A 24,834-nucleotide genomic window follows, 5' to 3' on the forward strand; every position below is an offset into this window, starting at 1 on the left:
CCCTCGATACAGCAAGAGGGGTGGTGATGATGAGGTGGATGAGTTTGGCCGGTCGAAGAGCAAATACAGCAGCAGGGATGATTATCGCAATGGACACAGTGAGCGGAGGAGTCGCCGGGATCGCGATGAGGATGGCGAGTACTTCCGGAAGCCGCCGCCTGTGGAACTGGATGATCAACCGGTGCTATACAAGGTCTACGATGGTCGTGTCACGGGAGTGAAGGACTTTGGCGCTTTCGTGAACTTGCTTGGTGTGAAGGGCAAGGTGGATGGCTTGGTACATGTTTCGGCCATGCAGGAGGGAGCGCGTGTTAATCATCCTTCCGATTTGGTGTCTCGCGGCCAGCCGGTCAAGGTCAAGGTGGTTAGCATTCAAGGCTCTCGAATCGGGTTGTCAATGAAGGAGGTGGATCAGGTTACTGGTCTCGATTTGATCCCTCAACGACGTCTGGCATCTGGCGCAAATATGGAGCGTCTGGACGGCATGACTGGCAAGGATAGATATGGTAACCTGAGTTCGGAAGTTCCGGTTATTGAAGAGTCGGATGGAAAGCCTATGAAGAATAGGAAGCGCATGACCTCCCCTGAGAGATGGGAGATCAAGCAGTTGATTGCATCTGGCGCTGTCTCCGCAGCAGACTATCCTGACATCGATGAGGAATACCATGCCACCTTGACGGGTGAAGGCACGTTTGAGGAAGAGGAGGATGTCGACATTGAAGTCAAGGACGAGGAACCGCCCTTCCTGGCTGGTCAGACCAAGATGTCTCTGGAACTCTCTCCGATCAGAGTTGTGAAGGCCCCCGATGGCTCTATGAACCGGGCTGCTATGGCAGGAACAAATCTGGCCAAGGAGCGACGAGACATCAGGCAACAGGAAGCTCAGGACAAAGCAGCTGAGCAAGCGGCGGCAGTCGACCTTAACGCGCAATGGCAGGATCCTATGGTTGCGCCTGAAGAGCGGAAGTTTGCTGCTGATCTGCGCAGTACTCAGCAGTCCAAGCCGGATGACTCGGTCCCCGAGTGGAAACGGGTCACCATGGGCAAGAACCAGTCCTTCGGAAAGCGGACCAGCATGTCCATCAAACAGCAGCGTGAAAGTCTGCCGGTCTACAAGTTCCGCAAGCAACTTCTCGATGCTGTACGCGATAACCAACTGCTGATTGTTGTCGGAGATACTGGGTCCGGAAAGACGACGCAGCTGACGCAGTACCTGGCCGAGGGAGGTTATGCAAACAACGGTATTATCGGTTGTACGCAGCCTCGTCGTGTAGCAGCCATGTCTGTTGCCAAACGTGTGGCGGAAGAAGTCGGCTGTAAACTCGGCGCGGAAGTCGGATACACGATTCGTTTCGAAGATTGCACAAGTCCTGACACCAAGATCAAGTACATGACTGATGGTATGCTTCAAAGAGAAGTACTCCTGGACCCGGATTTGAAAAGGTATTCTGTCATCATGCTTGACGAGGCTCACGAACGAACTATTGCCACCGATGTTCTCTTTGGATTGCTCAAAAAGACCATCAAGCGGAGACCAGACCTCAGACTTATTGTTACTTCGGCTACGCTGGATGCTGAGAAGTTCTCTGAGTACTTCAACGGTTGCCCTATCTTCTCCATTCCCGGTCGTACATTCCCTGTTGAGATCATGTACTCGAAGGAGCCCGAGTCCGACTATCTTGATGCCGCTCTCATTACAGTTATGCAGATTCACCTGACAGAGCCCTCGGGTGATATTCTGCTCTTCTTGACGGGTCAAGAGGAAATTGATACTGCCTGCGAGATTCTATACGAACGGATGAAGGCTCTAGGGTCAACAGTACCGGAGTTGGTCATTCTACCCGTCTACTCTGCTCTTCCGAGTGAAATGCAGAGTAGAATTTTTGAGCCTGCCCCGCCAGGAGGTAGAAAGGTTGTCATCGCTACGAACATTGCTGAGACATCTATCACTATCGACAACATCTACTACGTCATCGATCCTGGTTTCGTCAAACAGAACGCCTACGATCCCAAACTGGGTATGGACTCTTTAGTAGTCACGCCCATCTCGCAAGCGCAGGCCAAGCAACGTGCTGGTCGTGCAGGCAGAACTGGTCCCGGAAAATGTTTCCGGTTGTACACTGAAGCCGCGTACCAGTCGGAAATGTTGCCAACCACGATTCCCGAAATTCAACGCCAGAACCTTTCGCATACTATTCTCATGCTCAAGGCGATGGGCATCAACGATTTGCTGCACTTCGACTTCATGGACCCTCCGCCAACGAACACTATGCTTACTGCTCTGGAGGAGCTGTATGCACTGTCGGCTCTAGATGACGAGGGTCTCTTGACTCGCTTGGGTAGAAAGATGGCAGACTTCCCCATGGAGCCGGCCCTCGCCAAGGTTCTCATCGCATCGGTCGACATGGGATGCTCAGAGGAAATGCTGAGCATTGTGGCCATGCTTTCCATTCAGTCGGTCTTTTATCGTCCCAAGGAGAAGCAGCAGCAGGCAGATCAAAAGAAGGCCAAGTTCCACGATCCCCACGGTGACCACTTGACTCTTCTCAACGTCTACAATGGATGGAAACACTCCAACTTCAACAATGCCTGGTGCTTCGAGAACTTCATCCAGGCCCGTCAGATCCGCCGTGCGCAGGACGTCCGTCAGCAGCTGCTTGGCATTATGGATCGCTACCACCACAAGATCGTCTCCTGCGGAAGGAACACCCTCAAAGTACGCCAGGCACTTTGTACGGGATTCTTCCGTAATGCAGCTCGCAAGGACCCGCAGGAAGGATACAAGACTCTTGTCGAAGGCACGCCGGTCTACATGCATCCCAGTTCCGCACTGTTTGGCAAACCATCCGAGCATGTCATCTACCACACACTGGTTCTTACAACGAAGGAGTACATGCACTGCACAACCTCCATCGAGCCCAAGTGGCTCGTTGAGGCCGCCCCGACTTTCTTCAAGGTCGCACCCACCGATCGTCTGTCGAAGCGTAAGAAGGCCGAGCGGATCCAGCCTCTCCACAACCGCTTCGCCGGCGAGGATGATTGGCGTCTATCCGCACAGAGACGGCAGGGTCGTGGTGGAGGTGGAGGTACCTGGGGTTGATCTTCGGATTTTTCGTGGCTATCTATTCCACTCCTCTTTCTTTGGCATCTTTCTTTTCCTTTTCAAATCATTCTTCGGGCATATATATGGTAGTTTAAAACATACCCCTTACGAATCTTGACGCGACGCCAGATGGCGCGCTTTTTCACTCTTGGCTAGAGATGTATTCTAATGAGATATTTGTGAATGTATTAAATAGACTGATCTTTATCTCCAACCTGTCTGATATAGTATACCAGTACTCTAGCATCTAACAACCACGCTCATTCACTCCCTCCCCCCGTCAATACCACATCATCAGCATCAAGCCCGACTAACCCTCTCCCACACCAACACCGGCTTCATCATCTGCTCCTACCACCACCCCAAACACTATCAGCAAATAACAGTCAACCATCACCCCCAAAGGAAGAGAACAAACTCACCATCCCCACCTCCAACAACCCCGACCCAGACAACCTCAACCTCCCGTCGGGAGAAATCACAGCCTCCCGCTTCTGCGACCCCTCGAACTCCACCGAAGACGCCATGTCGACCTCATGATGCACAACCGGGACGCGACCGTGCTGCTGCTGCTGCCTCTCATCCCCATCCCCATTACCAGCATCATCTTCATCGCTACTGCTGTATTCAATCCAGTACCGGCCCGCGTACATGACCCCATCATTAGAATTCTCCTACACATTCTTGGCAACTTTCGGCAATACGCTCACGGTCACCTGATCATCTGGAGTGTAGACGAGGGTACCGCGGGCGTCCGGGCCCATGGGGTAGTAGTGGTTGGGAGCGTCATTGTCCTGGGGGTTGGGGGCTCGGCGATGTAGGAGATGAGAGTCCAGGCGCCGATGAGGGAGGATTTGGTGATAGGGGTGAGGGTTGGGGTTGGGAGTGGGGACATTGTATAATATGAACGAGTTTGCTTGTTTGATATTGGATTGAGGGTGGTAGTAGGTCTGGTATGTGGTGTACTATACTAGTTACGGGCTCTAGGGGAGAGGAGGGAGGAGGAAGTATCGTAGTATACTAGTTATGAACTTAGACGGTAGCTAAACGCCATTGCCGACTGAGAGATCTGTGACAAGTAGTATCCTTGAGAATAGACTTCTGCAACGAATCGGTTTGGGAACTACTTGTGGGTGGTGATTATGTTGAGAAAGCAAGGATGTATGTACAGTTTGGGAACTCTGCGCATAATGGTCTGTGGCTACTGGTGTTGGGACTGTGATTGAGTCATTGAAAGGTGGTGATCTACATGTTTCTTGGATGGGTACAGAGTTGGGGGCTTGAATGGCGGTAGGTTTAATTGTGCTACTGAAACTGGGTTGGGGATATTTGAGTGCCTGGTTCGGAGTGAGTTGATGAGGGTGCCTGTGCCGGATATATATACTTTAGATGTTCAAAGTTCCTTGAGTGTGGCTGCCAACGGTACTGGCTTTCTTGAAAGTTCCTGCATGTTGTAGACTAATTAACGAGCATAGAATTAGTTGAATTTCTGTTCTTCTTTCTCAAAAAGAAGAATAAGGAAGGTGGATGAATTGTAGATAATTGTTGGTTGTGCCTAACCCCGGGTAGACAAGATTGACAAAAACGAAAAAGCCAAAAAATGCTTCCACGCGGATTCGAACCGCGGACCTCATGATTACTAGTCATGCGCTCTACCAACTGAGCCATAGAAGCTGGTTGTTATACGACGCATTTATATTATTTAATATGAAGCCAACATGTCAGAGCGCTCAGCAGAAGACTGATCTCTTCGAGCTTCAAAATATTCGTCAACTTCATGAGCAGTTAGTCAGTAGACAGTCCTATCTAGTGCCTCCTCATGTGACCCCTCCCCTACCATTTGCACAGAAACAAATCATTGTCTTTATACCCTATTCTTAATCTCTCTTAATATCCATGCTTTCTTAAAGGATGTTCTTTCTATTCCGTTGCATGGCTTTCGCCGTCTTGGGACAACGTACTACGAGGCGGTAATATCTCACTGGTACACGTAATCCTAGGAGTAGATTCCTCTCTTCTGGTGATTGTTTTGACATGGCCCAAAGCAGAGAGAAAGAGAGAGTATATATTGAAGCTCCCAATTCGTGTTGTTTCTGACTCCGGGCCGGATTCAAGCATAACAAATTATATATAACGCGGACTGCTATGTACAAGAGGTTAGAGAAGCTTCGTCTGGCACTACATACTAATTTCACTTCAGGCCTGAGAAGTACAATAGAAATTCCCCATCATCCAATTCCGTTTGGTTCACTCATGATTGATCGCGTCATTTATCTCAACATCTACATCCAACACCATACGATGAGAGAGCTGGTATACCTTTAGACTGCGTGCCTGTTTCTGACTATGACCAAATATCGCTTGCTAGGAGACAGGTTATCAATTGAATTATCATCCTCCATCATCGCATGTTGCATACTCATATGGCTGCTCAAATATACACAGTAAACTTTGAAACCTCCTATCAAGCCCAGCTTGACAGGTTGCCATTCTTCGGCGGTATCCATCTGGTATTTCGTCTCTTCCACTATCCTGTTTGCGGCCTTGATTCGCGAGTTACAGCGATTACTCGGCAATGCTTTTTAGTTGTACCGGTGGTAGTATTGCTCTAGAATAAGTTACTCACCGACAGAACAAAAATTGTATCTAGACACTTCCTGGCAAGATCTGATGCAGTCGCATGATCTCTTACCGTCGCCGCCAGCACCCGAAGAAAGCCCACCTCATAGACGACAAAGTCTAGTTTTCTAGATTGTTCGTGATATGTCGTTATGTACGCTGTCGGTCCCACACCGCATAGGGTATGTGCATGAAAGCTTCGCTTCATAGTAAAACGCTGCAGGCGGCTCAATAGCCCGACAAATGTTCTCCATTGCATCCTCAATGCAACTCCAACTTGCAGGGCTGGTCATGCTGCAGCTATAACTTCCAACCAGCATGGAAGCCTGCTGCTGTTCCTCATTGCAGTTGCTTTCACTGTCGGACAGCAATACGTCCGGTCGGGGCTGTCGTGTGTCTGGACGAAAAGGCTTCTATAGCGTACATGAGTTTCTATGCTTGGCAATCAATATGATGCGGGTGAGATCATAGTGGACAGAGAACTGCAGGCTTGCTGGTCTCGTTTAGGGATAACTACTGTTACTAATGGTGTACAATAGCATCATTTGCAGACATACCTCACACCAGAAGGTACTGGTCAAGAAATATATCCGCCCGCCCATTCTCATTCAGGATGTCCCAGCTGATACGGAGTGAGCTTCGGCACTCCCTGCTGCTCTTTTGAATTAATCTAAGTAAGCTTCGTATGGCTATTTGTTTAGAGTTACTCGACCGAGAATGGCCTTGTTTCTTTGCGCAACACCGAAGACAGCTTCACCCCTACTCAGTGAGATCGGTTATGATAACGTTTCACACTCAAACCACCGTACAAGAATACATGGGCACTCGCATTACAGACTACGTATGCTTCTCTGTATGTTTCACTTATATTTACGAAATTACTATAACACTTCCCAATGTCGTACCACTTCCGCTTACCGTCGCAGTTACTAAATTGAAAACCTCGAATCGGTCTTTTAACGTACCTACTTACTGCCTCCCCTTGTTCATTTGACAGTCTGCAAATGCGACGCTTCTCTCCAAATGCAAGGAACCCATCAAATTACGCTGTTGGGTCTCCCGTGAGAGTTCGTAGGGAATCAATAATTGGGGCTATACCCAGGATTCGTTTCCCGCCGGTACTAGCGTACAAACGAATCCCTCAACGGATCATGCCAGGAAATAAAGTCAAGATCGAAGATGTAGATTACTATTGCTATTCACTTCTCGTTAACTGACGAATCTGGATATCATCTGTAGATTAGTTACCCCGTATCGATTGGTAAAAGTGGTGACGAATGGCATTCGCCTTACAAGGTAAAGTTAATGAGACATATCTAAAGAGTGAGAGTCAACGCAGACTGAACCTATGCATGAACCACGTCCAAGTATGCACCCGGGCCAGGCTATCCGTTTCTGGAAGCCAAATTCGTATAACACGTAAGTACTAGGCATACCCATTCCGTAAGTGTGTACACCCTAATCAAGTTTATAAACAGAAAATAATACCCATCATACCTGCCGATCAGGTAAACCTGCAGACAACTTGGATTATAGGTCCCTGCATACTACATATCGGTACCGCAAAGGTGACCGTGCAGATTAATTAAAGATATGGTACCACGTCAGCTCCACTTGAGCCTAATTCGTAAATGCGGTGAGCTTATTCGTGATGGAAAGTACAGGCGTGAAATAACGGTTCTTCGAGCAGCATTGACCTCGACCTTGGCATTCATGAATTTGCACGAACCTACGAACAGGCTACTGTAAATGATAAGAACAGAGAAATGAAAGAAGTAGGTTATGTTGATAACCACTAAATACCATAGAAAAATAAAAATGAACTGATGTCTGAGCTCGACCTCAGAATTGCGTTAGGCCATGATGTGGTCCAAGGTTTGCATGGCCGGATAGGATTTGCAGGAAATGTGACAGCATCATTTTGCTGGCCTAATTGGGCCCGCACCTACAATGCTACCAGTGACCCGGAAACCCAACTTACAGATCTTACTCCGGTACTTCGTCGGTAACCAAACTCAATCATCAGGTGTCATACGCTTGCTGCCTGCTTCCTTGATCAATGTGCATGGGAGGCAAATGTCCCTTGTATGGTGGGTTTGGTGGACCGCTGCAAGTTGCTGAGCTTATGGTCTACCAGAAGGCTCAAGCTGTCCCCTTCATATCCTCTGCAATGGCTTGCTCGCTACTATATAAGCCCCTCTACACTCAACCATATGGGTTGAATCAAGAGATATTCTTACTTCATCAAACACTCTTCGCATACTACAATTCCGTTGAATAATCACTGGACCTTCCCGCGTGTGGTGCACATTTTATTAGTTTATTTCACATTTTGAGTGCAAAATGGGTAATACTCTCTCAGCGTCACCTTCTGGTGGGCAACCCCAAAAACAAGAGGTACCACTCAAAGGGGATGAGGCAATGATCACGGGCATGGGTACCGAGTGGCCGTCCCGACTGATTGTGCCAGAAGAGCTGAATGAATACGCCTCGAAGATCTACTCCGATAACCCGCCATGGTACGTAAATATCACACCTTAAATGACGAGCCCTGTCTGACCAAATCAGGTTACAAGCCTTGCTCAAAATCAATACCAAGACAGGCATCGAAACACGACCTGTCGTTGACTTGTGGGACGACCCTCGCTGGCTTGGGGCCTCTCCACCCACTGCAGAAGATGTAGACGCAGAGTTTCGGAAATACAGTGTTGAACTTTCTACGAAAGCCGCTCTCAAAGCCCTCCGTGAAAGCAACATCGAACCGTCCTCCATCACGCATATCGTGTCCGTCACAGTTACGAACGGTGGAGCCCCAGGTTTTGATCAATTCGTCGCTCGGGAATTAGGACTCTCTCCATCAACAGAACGAATCCTATTAAGCGGCATTGGCTGTGGGGGCGGTTGTGCAGCTCTCCGGGTTGCCTCCACAATAGCAAGTGCAGCCACTTATCGGAATCAAGCGGCGAGAATCCTTGTCGTGGCATGCGAGCTCTGTAGCATTCAAATCCGGGCGGAGCTGCACGCTTCCTCACAATCTGGAATTACTGGAGTCGCCCCAGCCCTGTTTAGCGACGGCGCGGCGGCTCTTGTCCTTTGCAACCCGTTAGGGATGAGCGACAAAACTCCCAAGCGATTCGCAGTCGTTGACCAACGGACCGGTGTTGCACCTGGAACACTCGATGAGATGTCGTACAAAGTCAGCACCCATGGATTTTTGGCCTCGATCTCGAAGAACATTCCCAAGCTTGCAGTTGCATCCATAAAAGCCCCCTTCCAGTCTTTGATACAATCCAACGGGATGTCATCCGCTTCGCCGACCGACTTTCATTGGGCCCTCCACCCAGGTGGCAAGGCTGTTATCCAGGGTGCACAGGATGCGCTTAACTTGCCAGATGATGCATTGGCGGCTAGTAATGAGATCTACAGGACAAGGGGAAACACGTCCAGTGTTGCAGTCCTCGCTGTGTTGGATAAGGTGCGGGAACTGAAGCTGGAGTCACCGAATGTTGTTGCGTGTAGTTTTGGACCTGGTCTTACAACCGAGATGACCCTTTTACGCCGCATGGTATAGAAAGTGATCTCTGCCTCTGGCATCTTGGTGTGCAAAAAGCGGTTTGGCTCTGGATTGATTGATGACTTCGCTTCTGTTTTCTCCCGATCTCCAGTCATCTGGGTAATATGTGTTTCGTTGTGGCTCTCGATTGCTGTATGTATGCTTACTCTAAAGATATAAATAATGTTGAATACCTGTTCTTTACAAGATAAGATACCTGCTTGAGAGCAAGCAGATCATGCTATACGGCTTACCCCTGCATGGCTGATCTGCGAATAATATCTCCAATCTTCATCCCTGTTACACCATAGTTGATTTGCCTAAAGACTAATAGATTGGGAAGTACATTGTTTCCAAATTTGCTATGTAACTCACCTAATGTAGCCAGGTATATGGTACCCATGCCTACGTTACGGATGCTATCTTGACAGCCCTTTTCAGACATAGATGATATGATAGACTATATGAGGTGCAAGAACCAGACAGTTAGTTCCTATATTGAGCATTGAATGTCATCGTATCACTCAACTATAGATACCAAGAATAGCTGTTACTATACGCAGACGACCCATGATGAACGACAAGCAGAGGCAAGTTTGCTCGATAACAACGTAGTGTAAGCTTCTGCCATATAGCCGCATTAAGTAGCCGAAATCCCGGCGGGTCGGCAACCGAGGGTATTCCCGCCGGGCCACGCGGCATCACAACCACAAGCCGAGGAACACCCTCGTTCTAAATCTCCTGAGGCTCCTCTACTCAGAGGTCTAGAATTTCTCACCTTGTCGCATCGTCAATCACCCACAATGTTATCGCGAACAACACCCCGACTCCGGGGCCCCATTGCCCGCATTCCACGCGCTATCAGCACCACACCTACAGTCCACTCTATTCATACATACAACGCGCTTCGAATTACATCGCGCACAACCGCCGCATCACAGAAGTCATGGACACCCCTTCAGTCGTCGCAGCAACCGCGCGCTTTCAGTGTATCGGCCCTTCGTACCGCAGAAACACGAGTCATTAACGTCCCCGCCATGGCGGAATCTATCTCCGAGGGTGTCCTTACTACATTTCACAAGCAGGTGGGGGATTACGTAGAGCAAGATGAGGAAATCGCTTCCATAGAGACGGATAAAATCGACGTCGCTATAAATGCGTCTGAGAGCGGTACAATTGCGAAACTACTTGTGAACGAGGGCGATACGGTGACGGTCGGACAGGCGGTTATTGAATTATCTCTGGAGAAGCGCGATGCGTCGCAATCTGCAGAGGTTCAACCTGCTTTAGAGGCTGCTAAGGAATCAAAAGAAGATCAGCCGGCATCGTCCCCTATGTCCCAACCAGAGGCAAAACACGAGCCTAAGAAGGAATCTACTGCGCCCACTGCATCATCGAAGCCTGCTGCACCCGTCGCCGGCGCTCAAGGACCCGTGTCAGCTTACAAGGGCAGTCGCGCAGAGAGAAGGGTAATTAAACTTTGCCAACTTCGCTTTCAATGATGAGATACTAAATTTGATGCAGGAGAAAATGACCCGCATGCGTCTCCGCACCGCAGAGCGTCTCAAGCAATCCCAAAACACCGCCGCTTTCCTTACTACCTTCAATGAGGTCGACATGTCCAAGGTGATGGAATTCCGGGCACAGAACAAAGACGATGTACTCCAGAAACATGGTGTCAAGCTTGGATTCATGGGTCCAGTTGCCCGTGCGTCTGCGCTTGCCTTGAAGGAGATCCCGGCAATCAATGCCTCTATCGAGAATGATGATACTATTGTGTTCAGAGATTATATCGATCTCAGTGTTGCTGTTGCGACACCGAAGGGGCTGGTTACGCCGGTATTGAGGAATATGGAGAGTTTGAGTGTGGTGGGGATTGAGAAGGGCATCGCTGAGTTGGGAAAGAAGGTATGCTTAGGATCGTCGTTGTTTTGAGGGTATAACCCACTAACTGGTACAGGCACGCGATGGCAAATTAACTATGGACGACTTGTCCGGAGGTTCGTTCACCATCAGCAACAGTGGCATTTGGGGATCGCTGTTTGGTACGCCAATCATCAATGTGCCGCAGACGGCGGTGCTGGGTATCTATGGAATTCAAGCAAGGCCTGTTGCTGTCAATGGACAGGTCGAAATCCGGCCGGTAAGCTCAACTCATAATGCGTGGTATTCTAGCATTCTCATTCACATTTTCCAGATGATGTATACTGCTCTGACATACGATCATCGGCTGGTGGATGGTCGCGAAGCGGTTACTTTCCTGACCTTGGTGAAGAAGTATCTCGAAGATCCGGCGAGCATGCTGATTGAGTAGATTGTGTAGACAATTGTTCTCTGCTAGTGCTTTTTCTTTGCTTCTGAGATAAAAACACCCTGTACATATCTATGAAACCTTGTCTTCTGCCTCCAATGTGATTCAAACTGAAGCGACTTGAATATACTTTTTGTGGCCTGCATTTCGAGGCATCAACATACTTTTCGGACATAGATCGGATGTGCCGCGGAACGGCATCTCATTAAGTTGCCGACCGCATGGAACATCCGTCGGCGAGAAGCCTTCATACCGATATGCATGTATCAATCTTCAGAGGAGATACTACCGAAAGCTTACCGAGCTTTACTTAAGATGCGGGGTCTCCTTTTGTATTCAGTTTTAGTTTACAACTTATTTGCACTGGTGGTGTCCTCACACTCCGATCTGTTGCTGCAACAACTCAGCAAATATATAAATAGTGACAGCACCAACAGCAGCCAATCATACTCTTTATCCAGACACTCAACAAGGCGCTTACTCATCACTACTTAGTAACGTTACAAAAGAGACGATATGTTCGTTCCACGAATTCGAATACTTAGCCTACGGCAAGTCCACCACTCTTCCCGTCACCCTCTCCACCCACGGCTATATGCCATTCAAGCAACGACACAGCGCTCAGTAGACAAATTGGTATGCCGTCTCTATATATTTTGTGAATACCAAAGACCCTAACACTGAACAGAGCGAGCACAACAATGACAGCTTCCTCCAAGGCACCGCCTCGACCTACATCGACACCATGTACACATCATGGAAAGCTGACCCAACCTCCGTACATGTCTCCTGGCAAGCATACTTCCACAACGTTGAGAACGGACATGTCGCAATTGAGCAGGCTTTCATCCCTCCGCCAGAACTAGTATCTGCAACTTCTACGATACCCAAACCAACAAATGCTACACACGCGCAACTGGAGACAGTGAAGCAGCTCAAAGCCATCCACTTAATACAGGCATATCAGCGCTGGGGCCACGAACACGCCAACATCGACCCGTTAGGAATGCTCAACGAAGGAAACGTCCGGAAGAAGGAGTTGTCCCTGTCGCATTATGGCCTCGGACCTGAGGATCTAGATATGATCATCCCTGTTGGGTTAGGTGCGCAGGATTTCACCGCGACGAAGAGCATGACTTTGCGGGAGGTCATCGCCATCTGCGAGGAAGCCTACTGTGGAAGTATGGGTGTCGAGTACATGCACATTTCGGACCAGGAGCAGGTAGAATGGATCCGGAGGCGGATCGAGGGGCCAGAACGCCATATATTCTCGAATGAGGAGAAGAAACGTATCTTGGATGGCTTAGTACGCGCTACGGCTTGGGAGAAGTTCCTCGCTACGAAGTTTCCCAATGAGAAGCGATTTGGGCTCGATGGAATCGAAAGCTACATCCCTGCGTTCGAGGCGGCCGTAGACCGATCGGCTGAGAATGGTGTTGAGCATATTGAGATGGGCGTGGGCCATCGCGGGCGCATGAATGCGCTATATAATATTGTTGGAAAAGATGGCGCGTCCATGTTGCGGGATTTCGATTCCAAGGAGACTTCAGCTTGGGTTATACCCGGAGATGTTAAGTATCACTATGGGGGAAGTGGTGAGAGGGTGACTGCTTCCGGGAAGAAAGTGTATATGAATATGGCCCCGCAGCCGTCGCATGTCGAATCGGTGAACCCGGTTGTTATGGGGAAGACGAGGGCGATTCAAGATGGGAAGAATGGCGATAGTGAGAAGACGATGATGTTGAATGTACATACCGACGCGGCTTTTGCTGGCCAAGGAACAGTGTATGAGACGCTGGGACTGGCTGCATTGAAAGGGTACGAGATTGGTGGAACGTTAAGATTCATCGTGAACAATCAGGTTGGGTTCACGACCGATGCCTGGCAGGCGAGGTCGTCGCCATATTGCACAGACGTGGCGAAAATCTTGGACGCACCAGTTATTCATGTCAATGGTGACGATGTCGAGGCAGTGGTTCTTGCTGGTATACTCGCTGCAGATTTCCGGGCAACATTCAATAAAGATTTCCTCGTCGACATCGTTTGCTATCGGCGCAATGGGCATAACGAGATGGACCAGGCCTCATTCACCCAGCCAACGATGTATGAGCGCATCGCGGAGAAGAAGAATATTCTCGATGGGTATGAGGCTAGCATGATCTCAAAAGGCGTCGTCATGAGAGAGGAAGTCCAGAGGATGAAAGATAAAGCCTGGGCAGAACTTCTGGAATGTTTCGGCAAGAGGAAAGAGCAGAAGCCTGATCCAAAAGAGTGGCTAATCGATTCGTGGAAAGGATTGAAGGCGCCAACAGAGTCGAATATGGAAACACTACCACCGAAGGTGACTGCAGTCAGTCACGAATCCATCGAGGCCGTGTCTAAGAAGCTTGGAGCGGAGGTCCCGCAAGGCTTCGAGCTACATAAGAATCTAGAAAGAATTCTTTCTCGCCGGCAACAAACAGTGACGACTGGAAAAGATATTGACTGGGCTACTGCCGAAGCTCTAGCATTCGGAACGCTTCTCCGTGACGGTACAGGGGTTCGAGTAGCCGGACAGGATGTCGAACGAGGCACCTTTTCTCAGCGTCATGCCGTTCTCCACGACCAACGAACCAACAAAACATACACACCCTTAAGCACCATCAACCCAGGCCAGAGCTTATTCACCATAACCAATTCGTCCTTGAGTGAGACTGCAGCAATGGGTTTTGAGTTTGGATACTCATTGGCAGATCCAAATGCTCTCGTGATGTGGGAAGCCCAGTTCGGCGACTTTGCAAACAACGCTCAAGTTATCATTGATAACTATATTGCATCTTCTGAGAAGAAGTGGCTCCAGCGCTCTGGAGTGGTTCTTTCGTTGCCTCATGGCTACGACGGCCAAGGACCGGAACATACTTCAGCCCGCTTGGAGCGATTCTTGCAACTGGGCGACGAAGATTCGAGGCATTTCCCAACACCAAAGCAGCTCCAGCGCCAGCATCAGGATACTAACATACAGATTGTGTGCATGACAAGTCCTGCAAACTACTTCCACGTTTTGCGTCGGCAAGTTCACCGGGACTTCAGAAAGCGTATGTTTTCCTCTCCGATATCTCATACCCCTGCTAACAAATGTAGCTCTTATCATACTCTTTTCCAAGTCCCTACTGCGCCACCCCCTTGCACGTTCGGATATTGAACAGTTCATAGAGACTCCCTACTTCCAACCGTTGCTCTCCGAAACCCAGCACGGTATTACTATCAATAAGCCGGAGGACATCAAGCGTGTCATCTTCTGCTCCGGCCAAGTGTATGCGGCGCTCTACAAGTATCGCGAAACACATGGCCTCAAAGACACGGCTATTACACGGATTGAGGAACTTCATCCGTTTCCGTGGGAGCAAGTTAGACAAAATTTGGATAACTACGCGAACGCAACAGATGTTGTTTGGTGCCAAGAAGAAACGCTTAATGGTGGCGCTTGGGGTCATATTATGCCCAGGTTCGAGGTTATTCTGTCTAAGACGAAGCATCATACAGATAAGAAAGTACGGTATGCAGGGAGGGATCCAATGTCAAGTGTTGCAGTGGGGTATAAGGTGCTTCACGCCATTGAGGAAGAAAAGGTCATGAGTGACGCGTTTCAGGTGTCTTCCCGTCAATGATCAATTCTTCACATAGCTTTATAGATCGAGGTACCGATGTCTTTATCATTATACTAACGGACTAAGAATAAACAGTCTCCATATAATAGATGTGCTTCGTATATCGTTATTCATTAGACCATGTCAACCCCTCCTGCTGTTCACTCTCTCCCAGACAACGCCGCAATCAAAGCTGCACCAATTCCCGACCCATCCTCTGCAGGCACAAAGGTAATCAAGTCCTCTGAACCGTCAGGCCACTCGAGGATCTCTCGTAAAGCAGCCGCCGCCCGCTCCTTGAACCGGAAAAGCTTCTCAAAAGTAGACCCATCCACACCAACACGGCCTTGGCGAATGCCCTCCTTCTTACAGATAGCCGCAATGCCGCACGCATACAACCTGGCCGCACGCGTGCAGACAATTTCCCCAAGACGACAACAGACACGGAGTTCTTCGCATGTTGGCTCAATGCCAAATTCCTCTTTGAGGAATTTTCGTGTCTCCGCCATCGCGCTATCCTCCGCTGACCCATCCTCTTCCATCCTCGACACACACGACGATTCCATAGCGTGAATATGTCTCAGACGACCGAGGTCCATGTTCTCCAGGTAGCCAGCTTTCTCATGTAAATGAACAATAATAAGCCTCACTATCTCTCCCACGTACAGCCCAGCCACCATCTTCTCGTATGTCTGTTGACCCGGTCGCGGAGAAGCACGGTCAATCTCGAGGTCGAATTGGCATCGCGGAAGAACCCGGTGGCTGTTGTCAAAGGCGCCATACTCGGTGTTGACTGCGACGTATTGGTCGGTGGGGAGATGGTGCCCTGCGATCTTCGGCACGCGCCCGATCTTTTCCATGTATGCTGAGTTGCATCCGGTGCCAAAGATGCTACCGATCTTGATCTCAGGGTCTTTATATGCCGATGCGATAAGCGTTCCAGTCGTGTCATTCACTAGGGCGACGATGTGCACAGGGACGTTCTGTCGATGAACCACAAGTCAGTACCGTGATATCTAGATGGTATAGAAGAGCTTACCCTCTCCTCAAACGCCTCTTCCAACTGTGCAACAACATCCTCACCCTCTACTCCAGATACATCCCATCCTTTTGTCCAACGTTGCAAGACACCATGTCGAATATTATCTTGAGTCACCGGATAGGAAAAGGTAAACGCAAGTGGTAGTTTCTCGACCGGGCGGGGAGTCAATTCACGCTCGCGCAGAAAGTCTGCCACGCGGTCTGCAATGTACGCCCATAGCTCCTGCGCATTTCCTGTCTTCAAGCCACCAGGTAACTTGAACTTGCTCTGTGTAATCTTGTATCCGCCTTTATCTTCTGTGAGAGTGACGTTGCAGACGCGGAGATTGGTTCCGCCCATGTCCACGGTCAAGTATTGGCCTGTTTCGTGGCCGGTTGGGGATTTGGTAACCCAGGTTACATTCATTGGCTGGCATGCGTCAGTCTATCAGATTGACTGAGGGAGAGAAAAAAGCGTACAATATCGCTGTCGGAGTTTCCAAGTCCTGAATAGTGGCAATGTCAGAGCCTTTACTACATTATGTGGTCAGGGCTGTATACAAACCCTTCTCCATCTCCTTGACAAAATGGTCGGTGATACGTCGAAGCGTGTCTCCATCCACACGGAACATATCCGCGATCTTTTGAACCTCTTCTGTCACTTTTACCGATACTCCTACGCTGCAGTGTCAGTCCAGGGCTCTGTAGAACATGTGACGAGGAGAGTAGTATACCCTGCGGGAAGTGGATGCCCGATGCGGGAGCGCCCTGTGGTTCCTTCATTTCGACAACTAGCAATATGATCTTCTAACTAACGTTGAACAAGAATATGGTGTTCAAGCGAAAATCATGAGCCTTCTCGATAGGTTTTATATAGCACAGATAAGTAACACAATCACCTCCTCTTACGTATACCTTCGGTCTACAGCTTAGCCCTCATGAAGCATACCCACATCTGACAACCAGGCTAGTTAATCAGCCGCGGGTTTGCTCCCAACCAGTCATAGCCAAGTTTCCTGGATTACTCTATTTCTAGACCGGTACACAATGTTCCGAGAACAGTAGGACCGGCATCTTCAGAGCTCGGCGATGAATCGGGTTGACTTCAGGATGACGTCGGCCCGAGGCGGGTCCGCGGAGTGGTCCCTTCCGGCGTCTGGTTGATAAGATGGTTGGATCTACATGGCCTTGTTTCAAGGCAATGCTTATCTAGAGCTTATCTAGAGGCTCTTGGCTCTGGGTCTATGTCTTGTGGAAGGGTCTAGAAAGTGGTAGGTGTTGATGATGTAGTGATCCTTATGGAGTATTATCATCTTAAGATAGGTTATAAGCTCGCAGTCTTTTCGTGGCACCTTACTGTTCAAGGCGTCTAGCAGGTTATCTACCTAATGCACTGCGCGGGTTATTTTCACCGTATCGGTGTTTCCGGAATGATCTAGATCACACACATGTTTTCCTGTTATGGCTGACCAACCCACTTGTCCCCAACGCATTTAGTAACATATGGCATGTGTTGACACAACTTCCAATTAAGGATGCCAATTAAGAACGAGGTTGAAACTACTATTCCTCCGCCCAAAGCTCATAATCCGGAAAGTACCGATCATGAATTCTCTGCGCATAATCTACCAGAACTGGTAGTCCTCTCACGATCGCCTGCGTTTCAGGACACCTGCATATAATTAGTACCCAAGACGTACTACTCCCCCAAACAGGGATCTTACGCGGTACAGATCAAAGCCCCAACAATGAACCCAAACAGCGTAGCATCAGCCTCAGTCGGATGCTGACCCCCAAGCACCCAATATGGTCCCCTGCGATCACTCTGCAACCTGGAGTCCTCTAATAAGGCGTTAATATCCTCCCATATCTGTTTCTTGAATGCGCTCCGTTCTTCTGCCGAATAGCGTAATGTCCCTTGCCCATGCAACGTCTGATACTGTTTCCGGTAGATGAGATGTCCCACGATTATCCGGACAGGATACGGCAGTGAGGCTAGAATATGTTCTCGCATGGAATAGTAATTGTCAATCCATTTTTCATAACCCTATTTCTCGTCAATCAAACAAGATGTACAAACGGGGTGGACGGTATTAATAATACCTGCAAAAAGTATAGTTTGTCTTCCAACAACGCTCTAATCCCCGAGTCAAGAACCTTGTCCTGAACACTCAAGTCGCCATTTAGGTCTGGGAGGATATCGTCATTGACGAGATCCTGTATGATGAGATCCGAATCAGACATTGTCCGAGCCTGATCCGGCCCAGATTTGTCTTCATCGCAAATAGTAACATAAGGCACTTTTCCCCGTGGCGCCGCGCGAACAGACCCACTTTCAGTGCGATAAGATAGTCCTCTAAACCGGAGGCGGACTTCAAGTTTCGTGACGAAGGGTGACCATGTGTAGATCCCCGTGCCGGGGAAGCCGCGGTATAGGGTTATTTCTGGTTGTTTCTGGATGATTCTCATTGTGTCCCTGTTTAGTTGTGTCCGCGGGTTAGTTCGCTGAGATAGTGACGATGATGGGTGGTTGAAAAGCTCTTAAAGCGGGTTTTGCGATTATTGCAAAGACCGAGAGTGGATCGGGCTCGTGTTGGGTAGAAAGGATGAATTCTTATTCGCCGGGCGAATTAGACTTATCCTAGTGTGCTTCTTAGCTGTTTCATTGAGGATGAGGGGCGAGAAGGAAATAAACAAGGTCAATTGACAAGCCAATGGTATCAGTAAATAGGGGTATGTTGCCTAGAATGCTGCCTAGATCCTGCTCTTGCGGGGACCCTACTACGGACGCTAGATACTTCGTTCGGGGCTGTAAAGCTGGACGAACACTCATGACCGAAATTCTGTTCCGCTTTGTGAGAATGATCGTTGATCGGCTTCAGAGGATGGGTCAAGAAGCGACAACAGATATATTATCACAATATAGTAAAAGGCATATAAAAGATTTCCACCCATACAAGCCATCAAGTCCGATAAAAGTGCTCTGACTGCGCTGGATTCGGGTAATCGAGTCTAGCTATGTAAGCTAGGCTTAAGCACTTAAGCAATGAAAAAAGCGCCCGCGACAATAGCAACAGCAACACCAAAGGGTCCGCAAGGCAGAGAATTGGCACCGTTTGTCGGGACAACACTGTTGCTTCCCGCTGCCGTGCTGGCAGTAGTCGTTCCATTTCCAGTATCCGTACCAGCTGAGGAGGTCACATTTGTCGCCGTAGTCTTCGTAGCCGGAGACAGGTGCTTATACGCCACCAGGTTGGACGTGAAGATGCTCGTTGCGCTCATTTCCTCCTCAATGCCCTCCGTGCCATCCCAGCTTGATTTGTACCAGTGCTGTCCACAAGTTGTGTTACTACTTCCGCCACTGCATTGCTTCGCAGCGCCAACAGCCGAGCCTTGTAGGCGCGGCAGGATGTCGAATGATGTATATGGCGCAAGCATGCTGGTGAAGGTGAGACTTTCTGCCAGAAGACCCTTAAAAGTTATCTCGTTGTCGTTACAGACGTTCGCGGGTTCACAAAGCACCTCAGACATGATCTCACCGCCAAATTTAGCGGGGAAGAATGTTTCTAAGGTACTGTTCAACAACCCATCCAAGGCTGTCTTCCATTGCGTGGTCTCTCCGTTTGTCTATCTCTTGTTAGTCCTCTGTTCTATACCCAGAGCGTGCATAACTACTTACGTAGTTGTACATATATGCCGCGCCACTCAGATACACTGCGTAGTTATACGACCACTGATTGTTACCGAGGTTTGTACAACCGTTTGCCGCATCAGTACTATCAGCGACGTTCCAACTTTCCTGATTCACTAGAATCAGGGTACTCCAGTCCCAGATCGTGTTTGCCCAATCGACATAGGTCTGGTTATTGGTATACCGAGCCAACCGCGCCGCGAGTTGGAACAACCCCCCATTGCTCATAGAGTTCTTCATTGTGTATCCGACTTGGTAAGGCCAAATCTGCCAGCGGAGACCACCTTCGCAGCTGCTGTTGTCCCAGCGGGCGGATTGCACATCGAACACCCGCTCCGCTAGATCCACCCACGACGGCATTCCAGCGTCCTCCGGGTAGTTCAGCTCTGCCGCTGTCATGGCGGCGAGGCCCCAGGCTACCTGGTCGTCGTTACCCATGTATGAAGACCAGTTGCTGGGCATGTAGTCGTTCCCGGCGCCACGTTGGTGATACATGCCCTGGCTGACGGCGGCGTTGTTAGAGGCGTCGTTGGTGAAATACCAGTACCGGATCATGGTGTCGAAGAGTACTCCGCCTTCCCACCAGGTGTGGTTGATGTACCCGGGGATTTGGCCAGTCTGGTTGCCCGTGTAGTAGGACATGGCGTTGAAGGCGGCTGTGGCGGCAGCATCTTTGATGGATTCTGCGAGGCGTCAGAGGGGTTCGCTTGCATGAGTGATGGGAGAAGGCAACGTACGTTCGTTGGTGATGTCGAGATCGATTGCAGCAGGGGTACCGGCCAAGGCGGCGACGGTGAATGCCGCTGCTATGCAATGAGCGAATACCATGGTGGTTGTATTAATGAGTGTGGTTGATGATCAGCGGGAAATCATGGGAATCCTCGGGCGGCTTATATTTGATAAGAACCAGCATAAGAATCCCAGATTTGGGTGGGGTTGTAAGTGGACATGAGAGTTTGACCATGTGGTTCGGAATGGAGTTTAGTTCACCACGGTCTTCTTCAGGAGGGGTGAATGCCCCCAACGAGGCTTAGACTTGACACGAAGTGGAGGGTGCACAATAGCCTCAGGGGCGGAAAAATGCTCGAACTGCACCAAAGGCCTTCGATAGGACAAGTTTCAGGGTCCGAAGACGCTAAAACAGCTGGCTTTCTAATAATTTGCTGACTGCTTATGGTTCATTTCGGTTGTTTTGTTAGCGTCAGTCAAAGTCTGGGGCGGTTAGGGCCCGTTCCACTGCACATGGCCAATGAGCCTCATGACTATCCCCGGCTCATTATTCGGGTTTTCTGATATGAGGTTTTGGGTGGTGCGAACTGAAAAAATGTCTATAGAGGCTTTATCTATACTAGTTTTCTGATAATTCTACTTGGGGTAATCCGTGAGGTCACGACCTAACTCTTAGTTAACTGCAACATCAAAATCTTAGTCAGCGGGCTTCTTACGCAGGGTCCAAAATGCTTTAGGTATCTGCAGGGTGAACCACCACAGGAATGTTGCTTACCATGACCGAGAGCAGCCTGTCATTGTTCTGAAGTATCGTTTGTACTCAGCAGAAAGCAATTTCTAGAACTCTGAGCTACAACTGTATTTCTGGCTTTCACTCTGAGTTTACAACTCTGCGGGGATATCTAAAAATTTAGCCTTCAATGAGTCGTTAAACGACTCGGTAGAAGCTCGAGGATCGAAGGACGGGCGGGCAAGTTCAAAAGTCAACTAGCCTACTCAATGACATGAAGGTTTGTAGGCGCGAGTAGATAGGCTCGGAGTTGGCCTTTAGCCAAGGCAAGCCGAGGTATTATAAGCCTTTCGGGCGAGCGTTGCCATGCTTATCATCGCTATTCATAAGCATGCAAGTATGAGTAGCTGTGTAGGAGCCTAAGATCATCTCAGTCATCTCCTTATTTCTATGAAATTTTGGGAAGGTAGAATCGCGTGTACAAGTCCTACCTAAAGTGGTTACACATCAGTTCAAATAGTCGTAGTACACTAATAGTAACAGCAGAGCAAGAGCAGAAAGTCTATTGAAGAATATCTGATTAATTTTACAAATTCCTGTTTATAGATTTGCTTATGATTCGTTGTATGAGTGCTGCCATTGCAAGATTGAGTTTACTGGAGGATTAGAGAGATAAGAAAAAAAAAGATCATTTTGAACTTCTCTATTTCGTATCATAAATAGCCTGACAGTTACCCTCAAGTAATAACTAGTACAAGTGTGATTAAGACGGTATGTGCTACTGCTATGGGAATCAAAATACCTAAGCAATAGAAGTGGAATATGATTGGACGAGCCACATCCGAGCCCCCGCGAGGCTGAGTAGCTGGTTAACAAATAAGGCATATGACAAGGCTGTCATATGTGTAAGACCGCGTAGAACTCCCCAACAGCACCCTCTTCCTCATCATTGAAAAAAAGGAACGGTAGTACGACAATGAGAGAACGCCAACCTCGTCGCGAAGACTATACCGTAGGCTGGGTCTGCGCTCTGCCAATCGAACTAGCAGCCGCACAAGCAATGCTAGACACCGAACACTCCAGCATACGCCTGCAGATCAACGATCCCAGCATATTCAATCTGGGAAATATTGCCGGGCACAACGTTGTGATTACCTGTCTCCCAGATGGACAGATAGGCACCAGCTCCGCCGCGACCGTGGCAATCCAGATGCGCTCTGCGTTTCCATCAATCCGGTTCGGCCTCATGGTGGGAATCGGCGGGGGTGTTCCCAGTCCTGAGCACGATATCCGGTTGGGAGATGTGGTGGTTGGTCGACCAGATAATCAAACTGGGGGCGTGGTGCAGTATGACTTTGGGAAGAGCACGTCTAATGGGTTTGTACGCACGGGGTTTTTGAATGCGCCCCCGGTTGTTCTGTTGAATGCGGTGGCCTTGCTACGGGCCAGGCATTTTCTGGGGAGGGGAACGATCTCTGATTATATGGAAGGGCTTAAGGATATGCCCGCTTTCACGCACAATACAGATAAAAACAGGGATATCCTGTTCGAAGCGGGATATAACCATGCTGGGGGCATGACGTGTGAGGCATGCGACAAGGAACAATCGATTCAACGCGATGAGCGTGAAGGCCATGATATTAAAGTGCATTATGGAACGATTGCATCAGGGAATCAAGTACTTAAGGACGCGCATGAGCGAGACCGACTCGCAGCAGAGTTAGGCGGGGTGTTGTGCTTCGAGATGGAGGCTGCCGGACTGGTGAATAATTTCCCATGCCTGGTGATCCGAGGCATTTGTGATTATGCCGACTCGCATAAGAACAAGAAATGGCAGCCTTATGCTGCCGGGGTGGCGGCTGCTTATGCGAAGGAGTTGTTGTCGGTCATACCACCAGGGCATGTGGAGAGAACGAGACCTATGAGGAGAAATGGTCCGTGGTCAATCTTTGTTCCTTTCGAAGTATATGTTCTGTTTACTGATTGTTGTAGCTCCCGGAAAACTCTTCTTGGTTCCATTCCAGAGAGATGGAAACTTCACTGGTCGTGATTCTATAATGAGTGAGCTTGGTAGACGATACGATGCAGCTACATTTGAACGTTTTCTCAGCATAGCTCTCGTTGGAGGTAAAGACACAGGGTGAGAAGATTATTGTGATACTAGCAATGATAACCCTCACTAACAGAGTCAGTAAATCACACATTGCCCTTTAATACGCTTACCGAAGCCCCCAACATGTGCCCTGGCTATCCGTATTCTGGGTCAACGCAAGCAGCATCTCCCGATACAGAAGGTCTTATCAAGATATAGCTAACAGTCTTTATCTACCCGGAAAAGATGACCCAGCCGTCGATGTCGTGGAACTGGTATTGGAATGGCTAGCTGACGAAGAGAATGGGCCATGGCTGGTTATTCTGGACAATGTTATTAACGTGGGTGTTTCCCAAGAGACGGGGCTTCCTGTTCTGCTGGAGGATGACGTGACGGAGACGATTCCGATTGTTTCATCGTCCCCAGAAGCAAAACATGGATCTTTGCTTGTCACGTCGCGCAATTTGGAGGCTGCAACGAGTATAGTTGGTTCAGCTGAGAACATTGTCCATGTCCAGCCAATGGATGAAGGGCCGAGAAGTGCAATTGGGATTGGGCAGGATATGCTGACTAACCTGGCTCTGGACAGCCCAAAAGATGGTCGGACACCATTATCATGGGCTGCAGAGGCTGAGTTTGTGCCAGTCGTGAAATTGTTGCTTGCTACTGGTAAAGTGGACGTTGATGCCAGAGACTCACATTATGGTCGAACTCCTCTATCATGGGCTGCGGGGGCGGGGCATGCAGAAATTGTTCAGCTCCTTTTAGCAACCAACAGAGTCGACATCAACTCCGTCGATTACCAAAATCGGCCGCCACTGACCTGGGCGCGCTTTAATTCTCTCGAGCGAATGAAACCGGTAGTCAAGCTGCTCCAAGCCACTGGCCAAGCTGACCTAAACATCCGCGATGAAACATCAGACCGCACAGCCCTTTCGTGGGTGTGTGGAATGGGCCACCTAGAGACTGTCAAATCGCTGCTTGAAACCGGCAAGGCGGATGTCAACACCATAGAGAAATACCACGGACGAACGCCGCTTTCCTGGGCTGCATTTGACAAACATCAGAAAATCATGATGGTGTTGATTGCTACCGGACATGCAGACTTGGAAGCAAGAGATAACGAAGAGGGCCGGACTGTACTGTCTTTGGCGGCAGGGAATGGACTTGAAGCTGGGGTGGGAACTTTGTTAGAGACTGGGAAGGTGGATGTTAATTCCAAAGACCGGAACAGGAGGACACCTTTATTCTGGGCATTAAAGAATGGACATCAAAATACGGCTCTTCTCCTAGAGGAGGCTTTGAGCGGATAAATCTACTTATATAGTTTTCTAATGAATAGAGTAGGTCTGCTAACCCA

The 24,834-nt window shown here is 49.1% G+C and overlaps 8 protein-coding genes and 1 non-coding gene across 9 annotated transcripts; 5 read left to right on the forward strand and 4 right to left on the reverse strand.

Annotated features, from left to right (window-relative positions):
• Positions 1–1,648: 1,648 nt before the first annotated feature.
• BO87DRAFT_393426 (putative RNA helicase-like splicing factor (HRH1)) lies at positions 1,649–4,387 on the forward strand (the record flags this gene model as incomplete). Its single annotated transcript, XM_025625060.1, has 2 exons — positions 1,649–2,984; positions 4,374–4,387. The coding sequence occupies 2 exons, from the start codon at positions 1,649–1,651 to the stop codon at positions 4,385–4,387; spliced, it is 1,350 nt and encodes a 449-aa protein (XP_025484345.1).
• A 317-nt stretch (positions 4,388–4,704) lies between these two features.
• On the reverse strand, positions 4,705–4,777 carry BO87DRAFT_t38. The gene has a single exon. It is a non-coding gene; the product is annotated as a tRNA-Thr (tRNA).
• A 3,288-nt stretch (positions 4,778–8,065) lies between these two features.
• BO87DRAFT_443366 (thiolase-like protein) lies at positions 8,066–9,293 on the forward strand (the record flags this gene model as incomplete). The annotated part of the gene is made up of 2 exons (XM_025628092.1): positions 8,066–8,241; positions 8,291–9,293. The coding sequence occupies 2 exons, from the start codon at positions 8,066–8,068 to the stop codon at positions 9,291–9,293; spliced, it is 1,179 nt and encodes a 392-aa protein (XP_025484346.1).
• Positions 9,294–10,042: 749 nt separating this feature from the next.
• On the forward strand, positions 10,043–11,679 carry BO87DRAFT_403637 (dihydrolipoamide succinyltransferase). The gene is made up of 4 exons (XM_025625791.1): positions 10,043–10,744; positions 10,800–11,183; positions 11,236–11,418; positions 11,473–11,679. The coding sequence occupies exons 1-4, from the start codon at positions 10,079–10,081 to the stop codon at positions 11,587–11,589; spliced, it is 1,350 nt and encodes a 449-aa protein (XP_025484347.1). The 5' UTR covers positions 10,043–10,078; the 3' UTR covers positions 11,590–11,679.
• Positions 11,680–12,136: 457 nt separating this feature from the next.
• BO87DRAFT_326089 (2-oxoglutarate dehydrogenase family protein) lies at positions 12,137–15,295 on the forward strand. Its single transcript, XM_025620127.1, has 3 exons — positions 12,137–12,222; positions 12,275–14,660; positions 14,707–15,295. Exons 2-3 carry the CDS (start codon positions 12,332–12,334, stop codon positions 15,231–15,233), a joined length of 2,856 nt encoding a protein of 951 aa, XP_025484348.1. The 5' UTR covers positions 12,137–12,222; positions 12,275–12,331; the 3' UTR covers positions 15,234–15,295.
• Positions 15,296–15,326: 31 nt separating this feature from the next.
• BO87DRAFT_443367 (hexokinase) lies at positions 15,327–17,015 on the reverse strand (the record flags this gene model as incomplete). Its single annotated transcript, XM_025628093.1, has 5 exons — positions 15,327–16,195; positions 16,252–16,662; positions 16,713–16,738; positions 16,798–16,908; positions 16,967–17,015. The coding sequence occupies 5 exons, from the start codon at positions 17,013–17,015 to the stop codon at positions 15,374–15,376; spliced, it is 1,419 nt and encodes a 472-aa protein (XP_025484349.1). The 3' UTR covers positions 15,327–15,373.
• A 589-nt stretch (positions 17,016–17,604) lies between these two features.
• On the reverse strand, positions 17,605–18,723 carry BO87DRAFT_455566 (glutathione S-transferase family protein). Its single transcript, XM_025628661.1, has 3 exons — positions 18,336–18,723; positions 17,957–18,279; positions 17,605–17,904 (listed from the first exon to the last, which is right to left on the reverse strand). The coding sequence occupies exons 1-3, from the start codon at positions 18,699–18,701 to the stop codon at positions 17,796–17,798; spliced, it is 798 nt and encodes a 265-aa protein (XP_025484350.1). The 5' UTR covers positions 18,702–18,723; the 3' UTR covers positions 17,605–17,795.
• Positions 18,724–19,112: 389 nt separating this feature from the next.
• BO87DRAFT_326094 (glycoside hydrolase family 76 protein) lies at positions 19,113–20,751 on the reverse strand (the record flags this gene model as incomplete). The annotated part of the gene is made up of 3 exons (XM_025620128.1): positions 19,113–19,859; positions 19,912–20,606; positions 20,661–20,751. 3 exons carry the CDS (start codon positions 20,749–20,751, stop codon positions 19,272–19,274), a joined length of 1,374 nt encoding a protein of 457 aa, XP_025484351.1. The 3' UTR covers positions 19,113–19,271.
• A 1,562-nt stretch (positions 20,752–22,313) lies between these two features.
• BO87DRAFT_455568 (ankyrin) lies at positions 22,314–24,787 on the forward strand (the record flags this gene model as incomplete). The annotated part of the gene is made up of 3 exons (XM_025628662.1): positions 22,314–23,316; positions 23,375–23,522; positions 23,611–24,787. The coding sequence occupies exons 1-3, from the start codon at positions 22,359–22,361 to the stop codon at positions 24,785–24,787; spliced, it is 2,283 nt and encodes a 760-aa protein (XP_025484352.1). The 5' UTR covers positions 22,314–22,358.
• Positions 24,788–24,834: the final 47 nt, after the last annotated feature.

Source organism: Aspergillus neoniger (assembly GCF_003184625.1).
Source record: "Aspergillus neoniger CBS 115656 unplaced genomic scaffold BO87scaffold_3, whole genome shotgun sequence".
Lineage (NCBI taxonomy): Eukaryota > Fungi > Ascomycota > Eurotiomycetes > Eurotiales > Aspergillaceae > Aspergillus > Aspergillus neoniger.